At 48.6% G+C, this 22838-nt stretch overlaps 1 protein-coding gene across 6 annotated transcripts in view; it reads right to left on the bottom strand.

Moving 5' to 3' along the window:
- Positions 1 to 288: 288 nt before the first annotated feature.
- Positions 289 to 22838, bottom strand: part of SLC29A3 (solute carrier family 29 member 3) — a 41273-nt gene continuing 18723 nt past the window's right edge. For 5 of the 6 annotated variants that reach the window (XM_039872050.1, XM_039872049.1, XM_039872053.1 and 2 more), the window contains 4 exons: positions 17598 to 17680; positions 10372 to 10598; positions 5848 to 6010; positions 289 to 1697 (listed from right to left, as the gene is read on the bottom strand). In XM_039872050.1, coding sequence (XP_039727984.1) covers positions 1043 to 1697; positions 5848 to 6010; positions 10372 to 10598; positions 17598 to 17680 — 1128 coding nt within the window. In that variant the 3' untranslated portion in view covers positions 289 to 1042. Of the gene's footprint in view, positions 1698 to 5843; positions 6011 to 10371; positions 10599 to 17597; positions 17681 to 22838 lie in introns of those variants that run through there. The other variant, XM_039872054.1, reaches the window with a different exon arrangement.

The following is a 22838-nucleotide window of genomic DNA, read 5'->3' as shown; positions in this document are numbered from 1 at the left end:
TTCCATCCTCTCTGCCTACTCTTTGGCTGTGGTTCAGGCCACAGGGATGGGGAAGAGATAGGAGGAGATGAAGGGAGAGAAGGGAGGGCATTTACCTCAGGCAGTCACAGCAGGCTGGGTGTGCCCCAACCTCTATCCCGTCAGACCTGGGGTGGAATGCCTCATTATTACTAGTTCTGGGATATAATGCACAACCCCTTAGGATTCCTACACCCATTCTTCAAATATCCTCAAATTACCCATTTTCAGTATGTTCTTTCGTGCCAAGACCCTAATACAGACACTTCATGAAATGTCCAGGTGTTTAATATGCCCTCGAACCAATGACCATGTTGTAAACATTGACACTGAAAGACCCAGCCCCGACCCAGGCCATAGACCACTTTAAAGATCCTTGTTTGAAAACCAGGCCTGACACGCTTAGTCTCTGGTACGGGGAGGCTCTCCAGAATTCAAGTTTAGGGAATGAAGGGTTCCTGGAAAGCCTGTCTTTCTGGGGTTCCCAGTCTGGCTGGTAGATGCTCTCTCACACACAGAAAGCAGGGGTCTGCATAGGCTTAGGTCTTGAGCCTGAGGACGGGCCATCTCAGGGGGCCTCCAATTCCAGGGAGACCACTCTGGTTAGGGAGGGCTGAGAATTCTCATAGCTTGCTGTCGGCTGAAAACAGCAAAGCTGGATTTTGGTGCGCACCTCTTAAGTGAGTTGAACACTGGCAACATAGTCCCTAAGAGGCTATAAAGAAAGGCGGAATGTAACCATCATCTAGGAAAGTGATTCCTCACTTTGTGACCGTGTAACTGTGTCTTATTCAGGTGTCTTTCGGTCTTCTTCAAAAGTTTCGAGAATGTTCCGTTAAAGTGTCTGGAATGTCTCTGCCTGGCATGGGAACAGCACAGGTCACCAGCTCCTTGGGGAGAGATCAGGCACAGGTGTGCTCTGTTCTCAGCACTGAGCCCAAATCCAGCCCTCCTGGCATGTCCTGCCCATCTTGCCGAGATCCCAAGCATGGCACAGCACTGATGCTCTTGCCATCGCTCCATCCTAGATGAGGTGCACGAGCAGGGCAGAGCAGGCTGAGCCAAATACCAAGCCCAAGCACATGTAAAAAGACATTACCACTCCTGTGGCCTCAGCCAGCTCCCTGGACACAATCTTAGGCCCATAGATGAGGGCCAGGGTGCTAAGGTAGCCATTGCTGAACCCCAGCAGGGAGCTGAACAGTATGGGATAGATGTCAGATAGGAAGACCACTGTCTGCAGGTGGACTCGGGGCTGGTAGTTGCAGAACACAAACAGCGGGACGAGGCCAGTCCGGAGCAGCACCAGCCCGGGGAGCACCTTACTTCTGGGCCCTGGCACCTGGATCCAGGCTGTGATCTGCCGGCCACAGAGGTCGGCAAAGTTGTACAGGAGGAAGGCAGTGAGGGGAATGAAGAACTTAGTGGTCCACGGTGAGCCTGAGTCCTTGTCGAGGGACACAATGTTGGTAGAGATGGAGGGGAAGATGATGCTGGTGATGAAAAGGAGGTAGATGATGCAGAAGCCCAGGCCAGCCGTCTTCTTCAGGATGGGGCGAAGGGGTGGTGTCGGGGAATAGTTGGACCCAGGAGCCACCAAAGGGGCATTGAGGGAGTCCTGGGGCACTTGCCCTTCACCAGAAAACACGTGGGCTGGCCAAACAGACCTCATGTAGTACCTGCAGGGGGAGAGGACTCATGGTTAGAAGGCCTCAGAAAAAAAACAGAGATAAGGCGGGGGACCTTTAGGCTCAGCATATAAACCCTGAGCCCCTGATGGCCTGCAGCCCTGGGATGCCTTCAGATAATGTATGTGGGGTGACCAGAGGGAAGTCCCCAGCACAGTCCCTGGCCTGCCTGTCCTGGTACTGTCTGAGAGGCTGGACTCCAGCCCGTTGTTCTGTGGTGGTGGCCGTGCCCCGAGCAGGGATGGAGGAGACCAGCTCTGACCACCATATGCTTTGTTTTTAGGGGTGAGAGAGGTAGAGAGAAAACAGCATTTAAAAATACAAATTTTTTAAATTACAAAAGTAACACATGCTTGATGCAATTAACCCAAATAATACAGAAGAGAAATGAAAACTCTCACCTCTGGTCTTGCTCTTTAGAGGCAATGATCATTAAAATTCTGGTGTACATTGTTCCATGCATGTGCAAACACCCCGCGCCCCTCTCCCACAATTACATTTCTTAAGCAAAAATGGCATCAAACATACATATATATTATAAAGCTTTCTGCGACAGTGTAATTCCTAAATATATAAATACACAAATATGTAAATAATAAACACATAACTGCCTAACATGAATAACTATTATACGTAAATGCATACATGTAATGGCCTAAAGAACAATCCTGTGGCCATCTTTTCACACAGGGACACTGGGCTCTATGTCTTCCTGTTGCATTGCTGCATAGAGTTTTACTGTATGGATATATAATCTAACTGCTCCCCTACTGATGGACATCTAGGTTAGCTCCAGTTTTTCTCTATGGCAAATAATGGTGCAATATCCTTATAGATAAATTCTTGCACACCTGTACTAGTATTTTAGCAGGGCAGATTTCTAGCAGAGGAACTGCTAGATCGAAAGGTTTATACCTTTAAATTTTTGATATTGATGTATTGCTCTCCAAACAGGCAGGACTAATTTATCTCTACTCTATATGACTCACCCACCCTAACTAAAATAACATACCTTTTAATCTCTATGAGAGCACCTGTTTATTTCTTTTTAAAAAACTGACCACAATTTATAATCATTGTGTTAGTTTACTGGTTTATCATGTCTCCTTTAATAGAAGACAGCTCCCTGGGGCAAGAAGCATGTTTGGCTGTTTCCAGCTAAATCTCCAGGCACAGTATAGCCCTTCGAAACATAATTATTGAAAGAACGGAGAAGCCTATAAAAGTGATTTTTCCCCTGTATCCTCAATACTGAATATTATCAATCTTTTTCCATTTCTGCTATTCTGACCAGAATAGAAAAGGCTTTGGTCACTTTGCTTTGCTGTGTGACCTTGCCTAAGTCACTCGATCTCTCTGGCCTCAGGTGTCTGAAAGCTAAAAGACACAAGCTGACTGTATGAAGATACCTCAAACAGAAGGCTTGGTGTGGGGGTGGAACAGCAGCTTGGTGATGGCCGGGTTCTGGTTTCAGTCCTGTTCTGCCTCCCTGTGTGACCTTAGGACAGGTACTCCTCACTCTGGACCTCAGTTTCTCCCTCTGTAAAATCGAGGGGTTCTGCAACCATGAGCTTTTGAGATCCCTGCCAGTCTTCCCATTCTAAGAGTCTCCAGATAACAAGTGGGCTGGTGGGAGGATTCCTCCCCAGAATCACATTTTCATGTGATGCTGAGCAGGGTGTTTCAGCCTTGAACCCTGTCTTGTTTCACAATCACTATTTAGGGAAAAAAATATATTCTTACTTCCCCCTCTACTTAGTGTCAGGTCCTTGCCTCAAGTCTGCTCTGAGAAAGCTCCCCAACAAGTTCCTCTAGTCAAAGCTCTTCCTCATAAGTTCTTCCAAAACTAACCGTCTCATCTCACCCCACAATGGTTACCAGCCTCCAAGACTGCGTGAGGCTCAGTTCCTCCCGGGTGGAACAGGGCAGCCCAGCCCAGCCCAGCCCTCCTGGTGCAGCAGCACCTATGGGCTCCCTTTTTAAAAAGTAAGATTTTGTCTGAGCAGCTCCAGGAACACAGGTCTCCCTAAGGCTCCATCCAGCTGAGTTTCTATAAACCTAACAGTCTTGACCAATGTGTTAATGAGCAAAGAAGTAGAAGCTTCCAAGGGACAGCATAGCTCTGGGTGTTCTCTCATGTGCTCGGCTAGGAAGGTTTTGGGCCTGCTCAAGTGAGACTGGAATCCAGGGTGACCGGTTGTCCTGGTTTGCCTGAGACTGTCCTGGTTTTAGCACTGAAAGCCCTCATCCTGGGAATGCCTTCAGTCTCAGGCAAACAGGGAAGACAGGCCACCCCCCTGGAAACTGACCCTTTTGAAGCACTCTGAAACAGGACACGGGGAAACAGCAGAAAGAGTGCTGGGAACCTCCTGCCCACTGCTCATTCAGTAACTTAAAAATAACTTAATCAGTAGTGACAGGGCCAGGCAGTATATGGGGTGCTGGGGGGACAATGACTCAGCCAGACCCCAGGATTCACAGGGACATTGTCATGGAGCATGACTTGGCAATTTCTGACAGTGGCCTTGAAGGGGCAATTGTGTGCATGTGAGTGACCAAGAGGACAAGGAATGTTCTCTTTTGATACAACAGCCATGTGACCATGTGACACCACACTTTTCGCTGTTACCTAACAGAAGAGTCAGCACAACCTAGTGGACCCAGGGGACCAAGAGCCAAACAGATGTATGTCTGACCCTTGACTCTGCCCCTTGTTCGCTGTGACCTGGGGGCTAAAGTGACTTCTTGCAGACAGAGTGATGGGCAACCTCATGGGTCTGTAGCTGCCTGGAATACTGGGGAACACAGTATCAAGTCACTCAGGCCCCTTTTATCCTCCTGAGGCCACTGAGGCCAGCTGAAGTTGTAATAATCCTCAAACTGGAGAAAGCAACCTGCTCTGGTGGAAATGGGGTTCTGTTGATTACGGAAGTGACTCTCACAGGGACAAGAGGAATAAATGATGAGGTCAGACCCCTGCAGTCACAAGCCAAGGACGTGACATGGTGCGGTAGAAAGAGTGTAGGTAGTTCCAGAAACCTAACAAATCTCTGACTGCAACTCACCAGGTGAGCAACCTGAGCACATCTATTAACTCTCCAAAGCCTCGGTTTCCTCATCTATAAAATGGGAAAATACAGTAACAACTGCACACAGTTGTAATGTATAATAAATGAAAAAAAAAATGTATACATGAACTGCTTAGCTTAGTGCCATTGCACAAAATAGGTTCCTGTAGAAAAGGGCAGAGCCAGGACTCAATCTCTCTGTCTCCAGCCCTGCCAGCTCACACAATGTGGGACCACAGGCCAACCACCGGCCTTCTGTCTCAGTTTCTTCGCCTGTAATGTGGGAAAAATAATTCCTGCCTTTCTTACATCAAATAAGATAATGGACATGAAAATGCATTGAGAAGAACAAAATGTGAGAAAAAGTCAAGGGTTGTTTTTTAAAGAGCAAGAGGAAGCAAGAAAGAAAAAGGAATGAGAGAGAGAAAGAGAGACTGAGACAAGAAAAGACGTCCCACAGAGTAGAGAAAGGCCCGGAGAGATGGTGGTTGAAAACACAGGTGTGAAATCGGGTTCGAATCCTGATGCTGCTGCGGACAGGCTGTGGGACTCCTGCAGGTAACACAACCTGTCTGTGCCAGGTTTTCTCATATATGAATGGTAAATCATAGTGCTGCACCCTGTGAGGAACAGGTGTGTGAGCATAACTGAGTGACAACCTCTCTGGCTAGGACGAGCACAATGCATGGGCAACAGAGGTGCTCAGTGAATGGAGCTATTATTCATCAATCTTATTCCTCAGGTTCCACTTCCACCACCTACCCTCCCTGACCAAAAATCTGCAGACTCCAGTTGCTTGGGGGTGCAGCACAAAGCCGACTTCTCGCATCCGTCAGCCTGGCCAATTTATTGAGTGACTACTATGAGCCAGGCACAGCTCAAGGCACCAGGATATAGCAGTGAACAAAATCTGCAGAATTTCTGCCCTCAGGGAGCTCACACTCCAGTGGGCAGATGGGCAGTAAGCAAGAAAACATGCCATCTCATTAAATGATAGAAGAAATATCAAATAATATAAAGATATAACCACACATAAAAGAAGAGTGAATTGAGAGTGAGAGGCAGGGCCTCACCTGCTATACTCCAGACGGGGCAGCAGCAGGTAGAGCCCAACACAGAGCCCGAGGAAGACGTCTGCAGTCAGGAAGAAGGCCAGCGCGCTGTCCGTCACGTTACTGGACAATGCCAGGTCCACCAAGGCGGCCAGGGCACTGATGGTGCCACCCATGGCTCCTCCTGTGGACAGCACAGGTCACCAAGGAACCGGACAGGGTGGGTCCACCTACCCTGTGTCTTGGGCCTGACCCCTCTCTGCTTGGGTTTAAAGGAGCCAAAATAAAAATTCTCCCTGCTGAGAAAAATGCTGCAGTTCTCAAAGTATCCTGGATCCTTGGCAGACATGGAGGGGTTCTAGAGCCGTGAACTCTCTGACTCTAACAGGGTATCAGTTTTCATGTCTCGGGTCCTGGTTCTTTCTGATGGACTTATAAGAAGCTGCTTGCCTGAGGCAGCAAATGGCCTCCGACATATTGCCTGTTTCCTGGTTTCGCCTCCGAACCCTGGCCCTCTCTCTCTCTTTATTGCCCTTCTGGTGGGGTCAGAAATTTTAGGTTCTGGTGTGAGACATTTCAGAGAGCTCCTCTCCCCTGTTCTTGGCCCAAACCATCCACCAACCACACTGAGAAAAAGGCTAAGGGAATGTCCTGGCACAGGCTCTCCTGCTGCCTGCAAACCAGGCGATCCGATCTGGGGAGTCCTTACCGGTTACCAAGACCCTGTGCCTCCCATCCGTGAGCTCACAGAACTTACCTTGCTTCCCATGGCAGCTGTGGCATCATACACATGTGCACACACATGTGTACACATGTACACACACTCATATACATGCATGCTCACATGCATTCACACAATACACACATACCCTATCACATACATGCTCACAAATCTTACTCTATCACATTCACATATGTACTCACATACACAATCATACATACACCCACTCACACACATACACATTCGTATCCATACACATATGCTATCACACTCTTACACACACATTCACTCATATGCACACAACTGCCCCACCATAAGGAACGTTCTCTGTTGGCACAACAGCCATGCGACGATGCGACACCACACCTTTCACTGCTACCTAACAGATGAGTCAGCACGACTTAGTGGACTCAAGAGCCAAACAGATGTTTGGCTGACCCTTGACTCTGCCCTTTGTTCATTGTGACCTGGGGGCTAAAGTGACTTTTTGCAGACAGAGTTTACTCATCTGTAAAATGGGGATGATGTTTAGAAAGGGCCCGGCACATAGTAGACTTTCAACAAATGCCAGTCCCCTTCTTTGCCGCAATCACACGGTTGCTCTTGGGATAAGGGATGTGTCTTCCTTTTTTCGTTGAACCCTCCCAACCGTGGGTAGTCAACTCGTGTTGGCCCAGGGTCAGGTTACGTGTGTTAAATGTGTGAGCAGATCATTTATTCTTCTCTACCTCCATTTATTTGCCTGGGAAATGGGGCTAATATTCACCCTATCATCACAGGAGACTGTAGAGAGGGGGAAGTGGGACAATGAATGGAAAAAGCACTGAACACACAGATACGACCTTCAGTATCAGTATAGTAAGTGCCTGGTGATGGTGATGGATTGACTGACTGGCTGAACGAATGAATTTTGATTCTCAAGGAAGCAAGAAGCGGCTGACTATAAACAGCAGACAGAAAACTGCTCCGTGTGGGCGTGAAGTGCTCTGTCATTGTTTTATTAGGCGGCTCTGACTGGGCACCAGTTTTCTGCCCATTGTTGCATGAGTGCGAGAGGGACAGTTCCAGCCCTCTTCCTCTGTGACACGCATCATCACTGCCTCACTCACACTCTGCCCAACATCACTATGGCTCTGCAGCAAATGGCCCATGGCCCTGATGGATGATCCTTTCTCTCCAACCTTGTCAACATGAGCTCTATTAGCCAGAGGTTGGGATTTGAGGGGAAGGCAAAGAAATAAAAGTTAGTATAGTACAGACTCAAGAACCAGAACATCTGGGTCCAATCCTGGCTCTACCACTTCTGACTGTGTGACTTTCAGAAGTTGCTTAACCTCTCTGTGCCTCCACTTCCTCATCTGTAAAATGGGGATAATACCCACCTCTTAGGGCTGTTATGAAGACTAAAAGGATTATTAGAGGTAAAGTGCTCAGAACAGTGTCTGGCACAGAGAAGTGTCACATAAATCTTCTCAGATTCCAAATTAGGTGTTTGGCTATTTCTGTCCTTCCTACATCAAAGCAGCAACAACAGGGTAAACCCTTTGCCAAGAGGCTGCCAACTTCTGAGAAGCTGTAATCCCCACCTCGGCGTTTTGTAAGAACTGGGGTTAAACTCAGTAAGACATTCCCCAGCTGCCCCGAGGAAGAGATCTAACATCACTGCCTATTGATTTTCCTCTCTCTCTTCTCAACTTGTAGAGAATTTACAATATTATCATCAACAACAAACCAGGCCTCGGGGAGCTCATCCTTCATGACTCCCTACTTTTATCTCATCAGTTATGGAAATACATGCAAATGAGGGGTTTAAAAAAACACCAGTACAAAACGAATGAATTGTTTCTCAGATGCCAACACAGGCAGAATTCACAGATGGGCTCCTCTGGATGAAAAAACAACCGGGCTGGTAAGGTGGCACTGGGCCTCTGGGAGAGTGGGACACCTCGGACTTTCCAGGGTGACGGGTACTCACTGGGGGCCGCACACAGTGATGACAATGGCTCAGGGCTCAGGGTAATTAATACAGAAGTGTCAGGACTGGACTTTTGGAAAAGTTCACAGGCCAGTTCCCTTCCCTAGAAGATTTGCAGGTGGCCAGATGAACTAGAAGGGCCCCTTGCCAACATAAAAGATATGTTCAATCACTGGCCTCTGAAGAAGTACCCAGCAAGGCTGATGTGCTGTTGAGAAATATATCCTCCAGCAGGATGGAGGGAGATGAGGGGATAAGAGCTTCTCTTTCGGAATTAAATCCAGCATTTGGTGGCCATTTCCTTCAGCCTGGGCATGCCCTTTCTTGAAGCATCACTAGGGCATATTGACTGTATGTAGGAAACTTAGCAATGAGTCCATTTTTATTTTATTTTAGGCCCAAGGGTTTTCCCAAGATGGAACCAGAAGCCTAATCCTCTATCAAAAATGGAAAACAGATTTGAGGTCACATCTGAACTCGACCCATTGACAGTAACTGCTTCCAATGCTGTGTTGAGAAGGATTTAGAGGCTCAGGAGGAAAGATACAGATCTTTTAGTGGTGTCTGGCACTGGCGTGGGAGCAGGAAGGGGATATACTCTTGTCGAGGTATTTGTCATCCCTGTCACATACTACCTGGCATTATTCATTAATAGGCATACAGCAGATTCTTTGTGAAATTTTTCTCAAGTGGGCAAATGCTCACAGCGCTCCTCCCCATGACAGGGATGTGTGGAGATGCTGAACCGAGCAGCTGAGCCCCAAGCCTCGCTTTAAGAGGTGGTGGTCTCCCGGGTCAGATTCTTACTGACCCAGCTCCTTTTTATCTTGTTGGGACATCTGCATGAGAGAACAAAACTGCTAAGGGCTAGAAACAGGCTTAGGATCAGCATAAACATGTCAGCTAAAGGGTTTGACCCAAGTCGTGCATCAGCACCCCATAAAATGCCAAAGTTCAGAGCAATGGAGGAGATTGTTTACTAGGCTGTCAGCACCTGAGAAGCTGAGTCTTTGTTCATCTTTGTATCCCTGGCATAACAGCATGTCTTCTATAAAATTAGAAAGGAAAACAAGGCAGATAGAGGGGAGAAAAGAAGAAAAAGAGAAGGGGGAACAGGTAAGGGAAAGGAAAAATGAAGGGAAAAGGGAAAGGGGGAAAAGGAGGGAAAGAAAGGAAAGAATGCTGTTTTAGGAAATACACTTGGTAGCTACTGTGTCTTCCAAAAGTGGCTGCAACTATGTCCTTCCTCTCGCCTGCTCTTCTCACAGTAGGATTTTTATACTCTCCCACTGAGACATATGGGTCTTTGTTCTCTCCTCTTGAACTCAGATGAGCTTATGGCTATGGTGGAAGTGACCTTAAATGGGTAAGTCATAAAAAGAAAAAATACTTCTGCCTGGGTATCTTGGGATCCTTGCTCTTATGACCCAGAGTCCATGCAATGGGGAAGCCCAAGCAGCCATGGTAAGGTCCAGGTGGAGAGGAATCCTGACTCCAGCCCTGGCTGAACTTCCAGCCAACAGCCAGCACCAAAGTGCCAGCCAGGCGAGCACACCATCTAGAAAGTTGATTCCCCAGCCCCAGTTGAGCTGTTTCAGCTCCACTGTGTGGAGCAAAGGAGAGCTGTCCCATGAACTGCTGCCCAAATTGCAGATGTGAGCAAAAGAAATACTTTTATTGCTCTAAGTCTCTAAGTTCTGGGATGCTTTGTTACACAGTAACAGATAATGAAAACATACCTAACACTCATTTTCTTTTCTGGAAGGGTTGTCACATGCTCACATCTGGCTCCTTCACATGTCCCCTGGGGTGAACTGACCTGGTGGGCTGTCTGGACCTCAGCTCTCACCTGATATCAGTGCTTGGGAATTCCTCATAGGGAAGGAGCCGGTCATGCCAAAGACACTGCTATTAAAGATGGTGGCGGTGCCGCTGAGGATCGCCATGCAGGTGATGGTAACAGCAAAGAAGCCGTGGGTCCAAGAGGAGGTGTCCACCTTCACCAGCACGGTCATCACCACGAAGATGGTCAGCATGATAGTCAGCGAGGCCAGGACACGGACATGAGTCGAAACTCTAGGGCAAGGATACCAGAAGCGGTTAGAGACCCCTCAGAGCACCATGCCAGGGTGGGGTTGGTGAATGTTCTTAAGAGAAGCAGCAGATGGTCTCAGGGCTTGGGATTGCAGTCAGGAGGCCTGGGTCTGAATCCTGCCCTTCCTGGCTCACTAGCTGTGTGGCCTTGGATAAGTGACTCAATCGCTCTGGTTTCAGCTTCTAAATCTGTACAATGGGGAGGAGAATGGGTCTGCCCAAAGGGGTGGCTGTGAGGATCTCCAGAGGGAAGGTGTAGAGTGCAAGGAACAGTGTTTGGCTCGGGGAAATGCCTAGGGGCTCTCGAGGCAAGCTCCCCACTCCTCCTGCCACAGGGCTGAGCTACCGCTGGCTTTGCTTGGTGTTTAAACAGAGCAATCACCCACTGGACTTACTTTCCCCAATACTTAGCAGTGAGAAAAGCAAAGGGAGAATAGAAAAAAAAATATTCTCATCATCCCCACTGTCATCATAGTAAACACTCAGTACTTAATTTGTGCTAGGTATTCTTCTAAGCATTCTCTATATGCTAAATTGTTAAATTCACATACCAGCTCTACAGATAGGTATTCTTACCCATTTCACACGTACAGATAAGGGAACTGATATCAGACGCTAACGACCTTGCTCAAGGTCACTGGGCTGTGAACCCAGGAGGTCTGGCTACAGTCTGTGCTCTCAGAATGACACTTCAGTTCCTATTCTGAAATGAAGAAAATAACGTGTGGTCTAGAATAAGAGGCCAGGGCAGAAGGATTCTCCTGTGATGGTCTCAGCTGTCATGGGCAGCAGCTGATGCCAAGCTGGTGCAACCCCAGGCCAGACCCACCCTCTCTATCCCTGCCTCTAGCATGTAAGCCCGACATTATAGCCCCCAACCTGCCCAGACACCGCCCTGCAGGGAGAAGCAGGGAAGGCTGGCTCTCGGAGAAACTGCAAATTTTTATTTCAGGGAGAGAGAACATCATCTAAGGAGGCTGTTTAAAGATTATACTAAGCTTTAAACCACATTGGACATTAAGTTAATTTTCCTGCTAACCAGTAAATGGGGGCTGGGAGAAAAACCAGATTAATTATATACAATTTTGGAGGGGGCGGGGTTGGGAGGAGAATGAAAAAAAAATTGAAAGGTAGAAAAAAATACATGTGACCATATAAATAGGTGTGAAATGATGAGCATGAAAAACAAGAAAGGATTTTTTCAAAGTGTTTTTGTGGCCACAGGCTAATGTGAGTTTCCTTCTGATCTAGCTTAAGGAAGCAGGTGCTGCCTCTGGTTACTAAGGGGACAGAAGGAAGCCGGAGCAGGTTCAAGGTTGTGGTGTGAGTCTGAGGAGAGCTGGGACCACAACACAGGTCTGCTGAGCCCCAGCTCACGGCTGTCTGCTAACATAAGTCCTCTCTGGCTTGTTCATTCCAGAAGCGAGTATTGGGCAACTAGTGTATGTCAAGCACCATTCTGGATGCTCGGGGCACAGGACACACAAGGAACAGGTATTTTGATCTGGTATGCAATGTGCTTTTATCAAGAGGGCCATAGGGCATCCTGGGAACATCCAAGGGGCCCAAAATCCATCCTGGGAGTTGCATAGGCTTTTTGGAAGTGGTATTTAAGCTGGATGTAAGGTGTGTCCGGATGTGAGCGAGAGCGTGGCACATTCAGGGAACTGAAATGGAGTCTGGCTGTGAGTGAGACTGGGAGCAGAGGAGGCTGGAGAGACATGGAGCCCCACCCTAGAGGGCCCTGTTAGCCTGATCAATGACAGGACTTGATCCTCAGGGTAGGGCACGGAATGGATGGTAGTCTTTGCCAGCATCCCTCCCCACAAGAACACTCCTTCTTCCACGCCGAGTTGTCCTGGGGAGGTGGCTGGCTGGCCACAAATGATGGGCATATGACTCAGTCTGGAGTGATAAGCATATCCCATGCCACCAGCCACTGGATGGAGTTAGGGATTAGCAAAGGAGCCAGGCAGAGTCAGTCAGTGCTCCTTGAGACTGGAAGGTGGAGAGAAGCTCTTTCTCTGCTGCGACTGTGTTGGGGCTGCTAGCTGCCACCTGACCAGCCGCACAGGAAGAGGCCACATCCCAGATGAAGCCAAGTGGACAGATACGGAGCCTGGAGACAGCGCATGAGCGGGAGAGCCTTGTGGACTTTTGTGATTCCCTAGATCCAACAGTGCCTAGAGGCAGACTTTAAACTTTCCAGGTAAAGAATGAGAAAATCCTTTTTGCATCTCTATTGTTTGTTACCAAGAGTGCCAACTAACATAATCAGGGTTTCCAGCTGCGGAGCTACAAGCTATGGGTGCCCTTCCCATGTGGTCTTCCTCTTATTAGGAATCAGTGTACAAGTGACAGGCAATTAACACCTCCTAAAAGCAAGCTTCAACCAATGCTAGGGAAGTGGGTAGATAAATACCCCAGCTCCCTCTCCCTCAGGTGCGTGTGCCACATTGACCCCAGAGTTCCTCTGGCAGGTCAAGCTCTGTCGCCCTCTGTGGGAACTGGCTTAAAGAGGCATTCTTTATTGGCTGCCTTCCCTGCCTCATCTCTCTTCTTCACTCTCCCACCTTCGCCCCCCAAACAAACTACTTGCACTTGAATCCTTGTTCCAGTGTCTGTTTCTGGGGAACTCTCCACTAAGACACATTTTTCCCAGGGTCGGCAGGGGCCTAGTGGATGGAGCACCTGAACCACTGAGGACCCAGAGTATCAATGTAAGTGCACACCAGGTGCCCTGGAGGCTGGTGGTCAGGCCTTACCTCTGCGCAGGGTGATCTTACATACTCAGCCTCCACACAGTGCCTCCCTCCCAGAAGGTGGAGCTGCCCAACACATCCCCAAAATAAGAGCCAGCAGGGGTGCAATGCCTGAGTCAGAAGACCAGAGCCCTTTCCAGCTCACACCAATTCACTGTGTGACCCCAGGCAAATATCCACCCTTTCTGGGCCTCAGTTTCCTTATTTTGAAAAAGACGAGACTGGACAAGATAATGTTCTGGTCCCTTCCTTCTGATGATTCTAAATCTGAAGAATTTCAAGTAGAGAGAGAGGCTGGGGACAAATGCCCAAAAGCTTTAACAGTTTGGGGGGGGAGGGGCAAGAAGAAGGCACGGTCGGACAAGAAGGCACGGGCAGAGCACCTCAAAGAAAGGGCCTGTCTAGTTCTCATCCCCAGGGCTGGCATGGGGCTTAGTAGGCACCTGGTAACTATCTGCTGGATGCGCATATTAACAAGTGAGGATATCAGCAGTGCAGGGGCAGCTTTTAACACTGGGCCTGAAGCTCCTAGTCACTCTGCTTTGACCTCCTCGGCATGGCAGGGAGACAGCTGTGAGCAACTGCAGCATTTCTAGCCCGCCTGGGAACGGCCTCTGCCTACAACCACTTCCTCACAAATGCTGCAGAAAAAGACCACCCCAGGAATGCTACTAGCCTCACAGAAGCCCTCCTATGTCTGTCCCCACAAAGTAACTAACTAGCTGCTTGAACAGGAAGGTTGCTTCATAGAGAGCTGGAGGACTTCTTCCAGCCCCCAGGGCAGGAGACAAGGGAGGTTGTCTCTCAAGGGGGGTTGAGAAGGTAAATGCCATATGCATTATGAAAGCCATGCGGTTCCCAACTCTGCCTCTGCTCCCCAGAAAAAGCCCCTCACCTGCACAGGTCTCTTCCTAGCCTGCTAATTATAGGCTGCATAACCCATTCTCTGCTGAGCCTCATCTATGGGCTCCAGGCCCTAGGGAATCTCACCAGGGGCTATTTTCAATGTTCGTCAAGCTTTATGAAATGTGCCCCTGCAAGCCTGCCCCACGTGCACTAATGGGGGCACACTGGCTTCACTCTGCTTCTCCCACCCTCGGGCAGGGAAGGCGGCCCAGGGGGTGGTGACACTGTTAGCATTTTAGGGAACGGTCAGATAAGCGTCGCCCTGGTGTCGTGATTCTGCTCTGGGACAGGGGAAGGCCAAGATGACTGCTCTGGCCCCTGGACCCTGGGGCAAGTTCTCTGAGGGCTGTCAGCTGTACCCAGGCTGCCAGCTTCCCCGACCCTTTCTGCTTGTGAAAGCTCAGGACCCCAGGGGACTGATTTCTTCATAAGTCTCCCAAATGCAAATCCTCCTCATAAGTATTTATGATGCTGCAGATTTAACATAATAAAACACTCTGCGATTATGGATGAGCCAGTCAGAGAAAGCCAAGGTTCTCCAGGAGGCGAGAAAAGGAGACATTTCAATCTCGCACATTAAATAAAAAAAAATTAGCTTAGCCCCAAACCATCTTCCCCGCAGAGGCCTGGGAGCACTTCCCACATTGCCCTTACCCTTTTCCGCGAGCTTGGGAAAGAGTAGGCCCCTGGGTGGGCTGGGCTCCTCTGGAGGATGCCCAGTAATGCTCAGCCCTCAGAGTCAGCTCCCTGCCCAATCTGGGCAGAAAAGGGGTGGGGAGCATGGTTGCCTGGGTGGCCCATGGCCCCGCCTGCAGCTGGGGTGGGGCTTTCCTAACCAGCAACCTGAAGCCTGGGCAGAGACAGGGCAGAGATGCAGGGGCAGAGACAGGGATGGGTTCAGTGAAGGGTCTGAGGTGTGTCTCTGGCTGCAGGCAGGAGTTGGGGAACTAAGAGGCAGGTTCCGAGCAGATGATGGGGAGAAGGGTCCCAGTTCCAATCCTGGCTCCACCCTCTCATGGGCCATGTGACCTCTGTGAGCCTGAGTTCCCACAAGTCAAACAAAGTAAAGTTTCCTGCTCCAGGCTGTTGTAAGGATAACTGAAGAAAATGCCCCTGGGGAATATGAGTACTCAGAAGTGCTAACTACTCTTTCTAAAGATTATTCTTCCAGGGCCCTGAGGGTGGATCCTTCCTGCCACTGCTGACCCTAGTCCCAGGCCAACTCCCAGCCTGCTGAACCTCACTACTACAGAGGAGGCAGTGCCAGGTAAGACACCAGCTCAGGCCACCCCTTACTGGCCCTGTGGTCTTAGGCACATCTCCTGACTTCCACTTGGAAAATGGGTAATGTCACAGCCTCCCTCCTGGGTTGCTGTGCATCCTAAGGATCACTAAGCGTCACCTCCTTGTTATAGTTCACATAGTGACTCCAGATCTAGAAGGAGGCAAGAGATCTCATTTATGTGAGCCTGGGCTAGCCCAGCTGGACAGACCCCCTCCCCAGGAATGGCTGGGTGAGTGGACAGAGAGAATAATAAGAGGCCTAGAGAAAGGGCAGTGAGAGGCTGAGGGACTCCCACGTGGCTCTATATCTTCCTTGTCCTCCTCTCTTCCAACCCCTTCCTTTCCTAAGGACTTCTTTTTTGAATTACTGCCAGGGAACCCAGCTCTGCCCTCCAGGGGCTGACGGTGCTGGGGGAACACCTGGCTCCACCTCCTCCAGGATGGGGTCTCTGGAGGCTGCACCCCACCTGCTAGGACACTGAATGTAGACTCCTGTACCAGAAGACATGAAAAGGCACGTTAAGGGCCATCTAAGCACCATTCTCTTTCTTGCTTTGGTTTAAAGATGGGTGCAAATTCTTTGACATTCCCTCCATTGAGAGGTGGGGGTCTATGTCCCTTTGAAACCGAGCGGGCTCTGTGACTGCCTTGACCAGCTGAATACAGCAGAAGTGATACTATGTGACTGCAGAGACTAGGTTTCGAAAACCACATAGCTTCTGCCTTGTCTCTTGGAAAACTTTCTCTTCAGCCACAATATGAAAAGTCCTATTACCTGAGGCCAACACAAGAGAGACCATGGAGAGAGAAGGGAGAGAGCAAGAGAGAGAAGGGAGAGAGCAAGAGAGAGAGGTGTGCTCAAGAAGGCCCAGCAGTTCAGGCCCCCGCTGTCTGCAACTACATGAGAGACACCGAGCCAGATCTGCCACCTGAGCCTGCTGACTTCCAGAATCATGAAAGATACTAATTATTGTTATGGTTTTAAGCCACTATGCGTCGGGGTCATTTTTTTGCACTAACAGATCATTGGAATAGCCCCATAGCATAATATGTTTGGAAAGACTGGTCTATGCAGGCTTGGCACAGATGCTGCCCTCTATCCTGTACTCAGAGTAGACATCACTAATTGATCACAGCACACTCCCCAAGGCCAGACCCGCCCTAGAACCTTGGTCAACTAGAAATCCAGGCAGTCACTGCAAATTGAACAGAGTTAGGTAAAACAGATTTGCCATCAGAGATCTAAGGTTTCAGTAGGCTGCGCCCAAGAGAAGCCCAGGTTTCCAAATAATAACATAGCCACTGTTAGGACCTAGTGGTAACTTAGAGGAAATGCAAGCAAAGTAGCTAGGGCTGCTGCCCTTCTAAGCGTAAATTGAGAAAGGATGGCAACAGCCGTCCAGGGGATCTAAGGGTCATGCTAGTTTGCCTGGATGTCTCCTAAGTCATTCCTTCTTCCATGGTGCATCCAGATGGAAGGTCTCTCCCAGCCCTTCACTAATACAGTGGTAGAAGTTCCCTACTGACCCCTTTGTGAGAGGTTGACACACAAGCTGGTGTTACAGCTTAGTGCTGTGATCCATTTCCACAAAGCCAGAGCCGGACTTATGGGATGCCAGGCTCTTCCCTTCTGACTGATCTCAAAAACGCTTGGAAGACCAGCTTCCACAAGCCTTGCTTCCCGGTCCTATCCAACCACTCGCGTGATATCCCCACAGCAGCCCAGGCAGCTGTTGATAGACAGGTTCCCCTGAAAAAAACAGGAAAGAAGACCCATTTCCCTACATGTCTTCTGCTGGCTGCTGACATGATGTCACAGCATGTGGCTGGAAAGGGAAAGTCCATTCTATTGGCAGGGTCCCAGGTAACTGATCTGACTTCTCAATCTTCATGGAGGAGTCTGAGCTGCCTGTCTCCTACTTTGGTAGCCACCGTTTAAGCGGGTAGAAAAGCAGCAGCAGCAGCCAAAAGGGGAGTGGAGAAGGCTGGAGGTGAAGTCAGGTCTGAGAGAGGAAGGAAAGTGGCCTACCTGTTGACAAGCAGGAAGTTCGCCATGAGGCACAGCACGGAGGGCACGGTGGAGGCGATGGAAAGGTAGCTCTCAAGGTAGTTCTGCAAGCACAGAAGAGGTCACTGAGGTCACTCGGGATGGGGGAGGGGGCACAGAGACAGGCCCCTCTTGGTGGGACTTCTCCCCATTGTCTTCAGATACTTAGACCATTGTCAAATTTCAGAATTTCAGAATTACCCAACCACATTCTCACATTCTTGCAACTGAGGCCTCTTAGGACTATACTAGGCCCCGAACCCTGCAGGGAAACTTTGTCCTGATGCAGGATTGGCTCCCTCAATAGAGCACCCATTCAAGGTCAAAGCTATTTTGGGAAGTGGCTCCTACACTGGCCAAAATGAGGGAAAAGGGCATTTTCCTAGCTCAGGATTTTGTAGACAAAGAGTGCATGAGATCACAGATAAGATGAAGAATTCCTCACTGTAATGTGCTGGAACTTAGAGCTAAAGAAGCTGTGTGGCAACTGTGTTTTTCAAAACTCAGAGAACTGTCTACTCATTAGGGTGTATTTTATTATGTGTACATTATCCTTCAATATACCTGTTAAAAAAAGAAAACCATTGGACAGGGCTGACAGACCTTGGCTTTGGTTACTATACGTCAAACCATGAACCCCAGGTTGGTAATGATGGGTTCTAAGCTGTGATAATGGTTTACCTGTATTAAGCATTTATTGTGTGCCAAATACAAGGGCTTTATATGAATTGTATTGTTTACCCTGAGAAATAAAAAAGAAGCTGTGGGTATTCTATGCTGGAAAGCCTACGAAACTGAACTGAACTGAGGCAATAGCTTGAGTTACAAATGTGCCAAGCACAAAGAACAATGTGTGCAAAAAACTTGCCAATGTGCAAAGAACTCTGGCAACTGTAAGGATCACTACAGAGTATAAGACATGCTTCCTGCCTGGCAGGAGCAGAGTGTACCACTGGGGGTGCAAGATAGAGTGTGAAGGTTTTTTAACATCTCGAAACACCACAGGAAGAGATGTTAGAATTCTCGATAATGAAAATATTGAGGATTATTATTGTGTGTGTATGACAATATGTGTGTGTGTGTGTGTGTAATTTTTTTTTTTTTTTTTTTTGGCCAAATCAGAGGCAGGAGCAGAGAGTTCTAAGGGAGTTCCAGGTAGGAGAGTGGGGGTGAGTGGGGCTGAGTACTTGAGAGAATGGGAATGAGTGTAGGTTTGGGTCCCAGAGGAGGTGGGATTTGAGTCAGACCTTGAAACAGTTAGATCTCCCCTTTCTGGGAGAGTTTAATTGCAATGTGGAGGCCAAGAAAGATGTCATAATGGGCTCCTGTAGTCTGAAGCAGACCATTCCACAGTCCCTTTTTAAGTCTGCAAAGTGCTTTGTGGTCTTTGAAATCTGCACCCTGAATGTAAGGTCATGGCAGCCCTGCAATTAAAATGATAATCACAGCTTGTATGGTCCATCAACCATGAGCCTTAGAAATAGCCTTCTTCCTTTGAGGTGTCACCTCATTGTTCCTGCCCTGATGGGCTCAGCAGAGCCTGGACTGGTCCAAGGCACTCAGTCAATTACATCTTGACACAGTGGCTGGGCCTACGTGAGGCCAGGCAGGCACCAGGTGGGAGCAATGGAAAAAGGCCCTGAGGAACAGACAGCTGCAGGTGGGGGCCAAGACTGCCTCCAGTGCAAGCCCGTAACGAGGCGCCCTTCATTCGGTGGCCGCTCATTCCGTGGCAAGTCCATGCAGGACGATCACAGGGGATGTAGCATCTGTCATTGTTTTTTTGAGCAGGCTCAGGCTCCCTGAACATTTTAGGAATGAGGACTTTCTAGGTAATTGAATGTCTGATTTGTTGATACTTCACAGAAATTTGTTCTTTTAATGTTGGATAGCTTTTTAAATATTGACCACTAGGTAAGGCTATGAATCCCTTTCTGTTGATTGAGCCCATTTTTCTGCTTTACGAAGAGCACACGGGTTGAGGGATGGGGGTTCAGAATGGACCTGGGCCATCTTTCTATTGGTGAAGATCATGGGCTGCAGATAGTGATGTAGGTTGACTCAGCACATCCCACGGAGCTTTTTAAAACCTAATTCCTGATATTGACATGTGGTGGTTTTTACTTATTTGCTGCTTTTGCCTATAAATAGAGTTCTAGCAAAATGAGATGTGGTGGGCAGACTCTTAAGGTGGCCCCATGATCCCAGCCTCCTGTGTTCATACTCTGTAGAATCCCTTCCACTGAGTGTGAGTGGGACCTGTGACTCACTTCCAACCAAGAGAATATAGCAAAAGTGACAGGTATACATGATGATGTATACTACATTATGTTACATGAGGTGGTAGCACTTGTCTTGCTAGACTTTTTTCCTCTGTTTTTAGCTTGGAGGAGGCAAGTGGCCATGCTGGAGAACCCCATGTGGCAAGGACAGCAGGTGACCCCTAGGTGTTGAGAGTGGTTTCTGGCCAACATCCAGCAAGAAACAAGCTCTCAGTTCTGTAACTGCAAAAAGCTGACTTCTGCCTACAACCCATGTCACCCTGTAAGTGATCCTTCTCCAGTCAGGCCTCCAGTGAGACCACGATCTTGGCCAACCCCTTGACGGCAGCCATGTGAGACCCTGAGCCAAGGACTCGGTTAAGCCGAGCCCAGACTCCTGGCTTACAGATACTGTGATATAATAAATATGTGTTCTTTTAAGTCACTAAGTTTGTAGTATTTTGTTAAGCAGCAATAGATTCCTAATTACTGAGGGTTTTGGATAGCTGAGTTCCTACTAACCAGGGTTTTTCTGAATATTGCAACCTTCCTATTGTAATTTAAATCCAGTTCCTCAACAAAAACTGGGACAATGGATCATGATCTTTTATTCAACCTCACGCCAGACATGCAGGCCAATGTGTCTGCTCATGAGGGGAACAAAGGTTATGCCTGCTGACCATATCAGTCCCCTTAGCCTTTCCTCACCAAATCCTTTCCTGAAATTAGGATCATTTTCGCAAGTGGCATGCACCTACTTTAAGGAACTCAACTTAGTTTATGTGCCACCCCAGACTGACTCACCCCGCCTGCTCCTCAGGCCATATGCCTTGCTCCTTGCTCCCATGGTCATAAAGCCACTGCCACCACTGCCACCAGAGTGGAGATCCTTGTGCCTATGCATTGCTGGGCTGTACCCTCAAAGGTTCTTGCTCCCTGAGTGGCTGGGGGAGGGGCCAGGTGACACTCTCTGTAGGATGGGGAAGGTAAAGCTTTGACCAATGAAAGATGGGAAGGAGACAAGAGAGAAATTCCTGGCCTTTCTTCTCCTCCCTACAGACTCTGAAATGTGGTGACTTCATGTGGTGTTTCAGGAGACAGCTTATGTGCCCGAGCAATCAGCTGTGTTTGGTTGCAAAGCTGTGGCCAGCCGAGAAATATTGCAGCCTGTCTTTGCTCTCTTCCATCCCTGCCTTACTTCCCCTTTCCCCTCCCTCCTACTTCCCTGGAGAGGACTGGCACAGCAGGTGTTGCCTCAGGCTCCTAGGTAAGAAACAGCCCACAGTGAAGGCCCTACATTCAATTCTTGATTATGCACTTTGCAGACCTGCCCCTAGCATTTCCTTCTTGGGTTCACCTCATTTGCATACAAGAGTGTTGAAGCTACCTTCTCTCATTTTACTGAAGGAATTCTAAAGACATTTGAATACTGGTTCAAACTCATTGCAATTACAATGGTAATGGTACTGTCCCCTCCAAAGCAATCTGTAATCTCTATCTCATAGGGTGATTTCATGTAACTAAGTTTTGGGATAATTCATGCCATAGTTCACCCCATGTGGGCCTGATTCCTGAGAGCGCCCTCAAAAGGCTCTGTTGTTATTTATTGTACCAGGCGTCCAGCAACATGGTTGATGAGCATGGCCTCTACCTCCAGAGGTGAACCCAAGGACCCCAAGGCCAGCTCTAGCCACAGAGGAATGGAGGAATGAGAAGATCACCACCAGTTCAATGCAATGGCCACCTTGTATGATAGTGGAGGCTGTGCTTTGCATAACAGAGGGTACCACTCCTGTAGATTGCAGTATGAATGGAGCCCCTCAGAGCTGTACAACAGGGCAGCCTTGTTTACACAGCCCATAAAACCCCCGCATCCCTGGGGGTCAGTTTGAGTTACATAACTGCAGGTGGAAGATCATGTGTGATTCAGCAAGAAGGCAGGACAGGACATTTTGAGATGATGAGGCCTCCTCATACAGGTTTCTCTGCCTCAGCAGGGAGCCGCAGAGGCTGGTGACCCCATGGCCCTCAACCAGGCTGGGTGGCCATGGTCCATCCAGATCAGCATCCTTTCCTGTTTCAAGCCTTCCTTTGTTTACTGAAGATGTGGCAAGCCTTTGTGTATCCAGTGCCATGCTGGTATTTGGTGTATAAAATAGAAAAGACAAGTGTGTGGTCTGGTGGGATCTTACAATGATACAAGGTACAATGGGAGGGGGGAAGGTGGGAGCCGAGGGCTTCCCACAGGAGTTCCCTGAAAGCCTGGAGGAAGTTTGCCAGACAGATATGGGGAGTTGGGGTGCTACTGAAGAGAGAAACGGCATTCTAAGTGGAGGGAACAGCATATGCAAAGGCATGGAGAGATGCTTCTTTGTCGTTTAGGACTCCAGCCTAAGTTTATTTGTTGGAACAAACCTCCTGAGGTTTTTCTCAGCATCAATAGGAATCTACTCAGCCGAGACAAAACTACACTGTTGTCCATTCTATTCAAACACAGTGGGAGAGAGGCAGGGAAAAAGTCAAGGCACCCACCTTGTCCTTTCTGGATACTAATGAGAGTGGCCCTATCAGTCACTATTCTGAAGTCTAAAACCCAAGGTGAGGCAAGGCAAAGAGAAAACTTCGGCTCCCGAACATCCTATCTAATCTCCCTGCCCTCTACTATGTCCCCTGTATTCTGCAACTACCTGGGGCAACTACCTGGGGCTCAGGAGAGTTCAGCACTTGGCCTCTGGCAGCAGTAACATCAGAGATCATCCTTGGCATGTGTCAGGTAACCTAAGTATGGAAATGGAAGCCCTGCAGAGTACCAAGTAACTGACATTTGAACAAAACCGCTTACATGTGGCCTGCACAGACCCTAGTGCATCTGCTCTTAACACAGCCTGTAAGAGCAAAGCAGAGATAGGATTGTTCCCACTTTACAGATAAGAAGCCTGAGGCTCACAGAGGTGGATGACTG

The sequence above is a fragment of the Pteropus medius genome, unplaced genomic scaffold (assembly GCF_902729225.1).
Source record: "Pteropus medius unplaced genomic scaffold, Ma_sr-lr_union100, whole genome shotgun sequence".
NCBI classification, from domain to species: Eukaryota; Metazoa; Chordata; class Mammalia; order Chiroptera; family Pteropodidae; genus Pteropus; species Pteropus medius.
The sequence above is the reverse complement of the archived record's forward strand: the minus strand, read 5'-3'. Positions and strand labels throughout refer to the sequence as shown.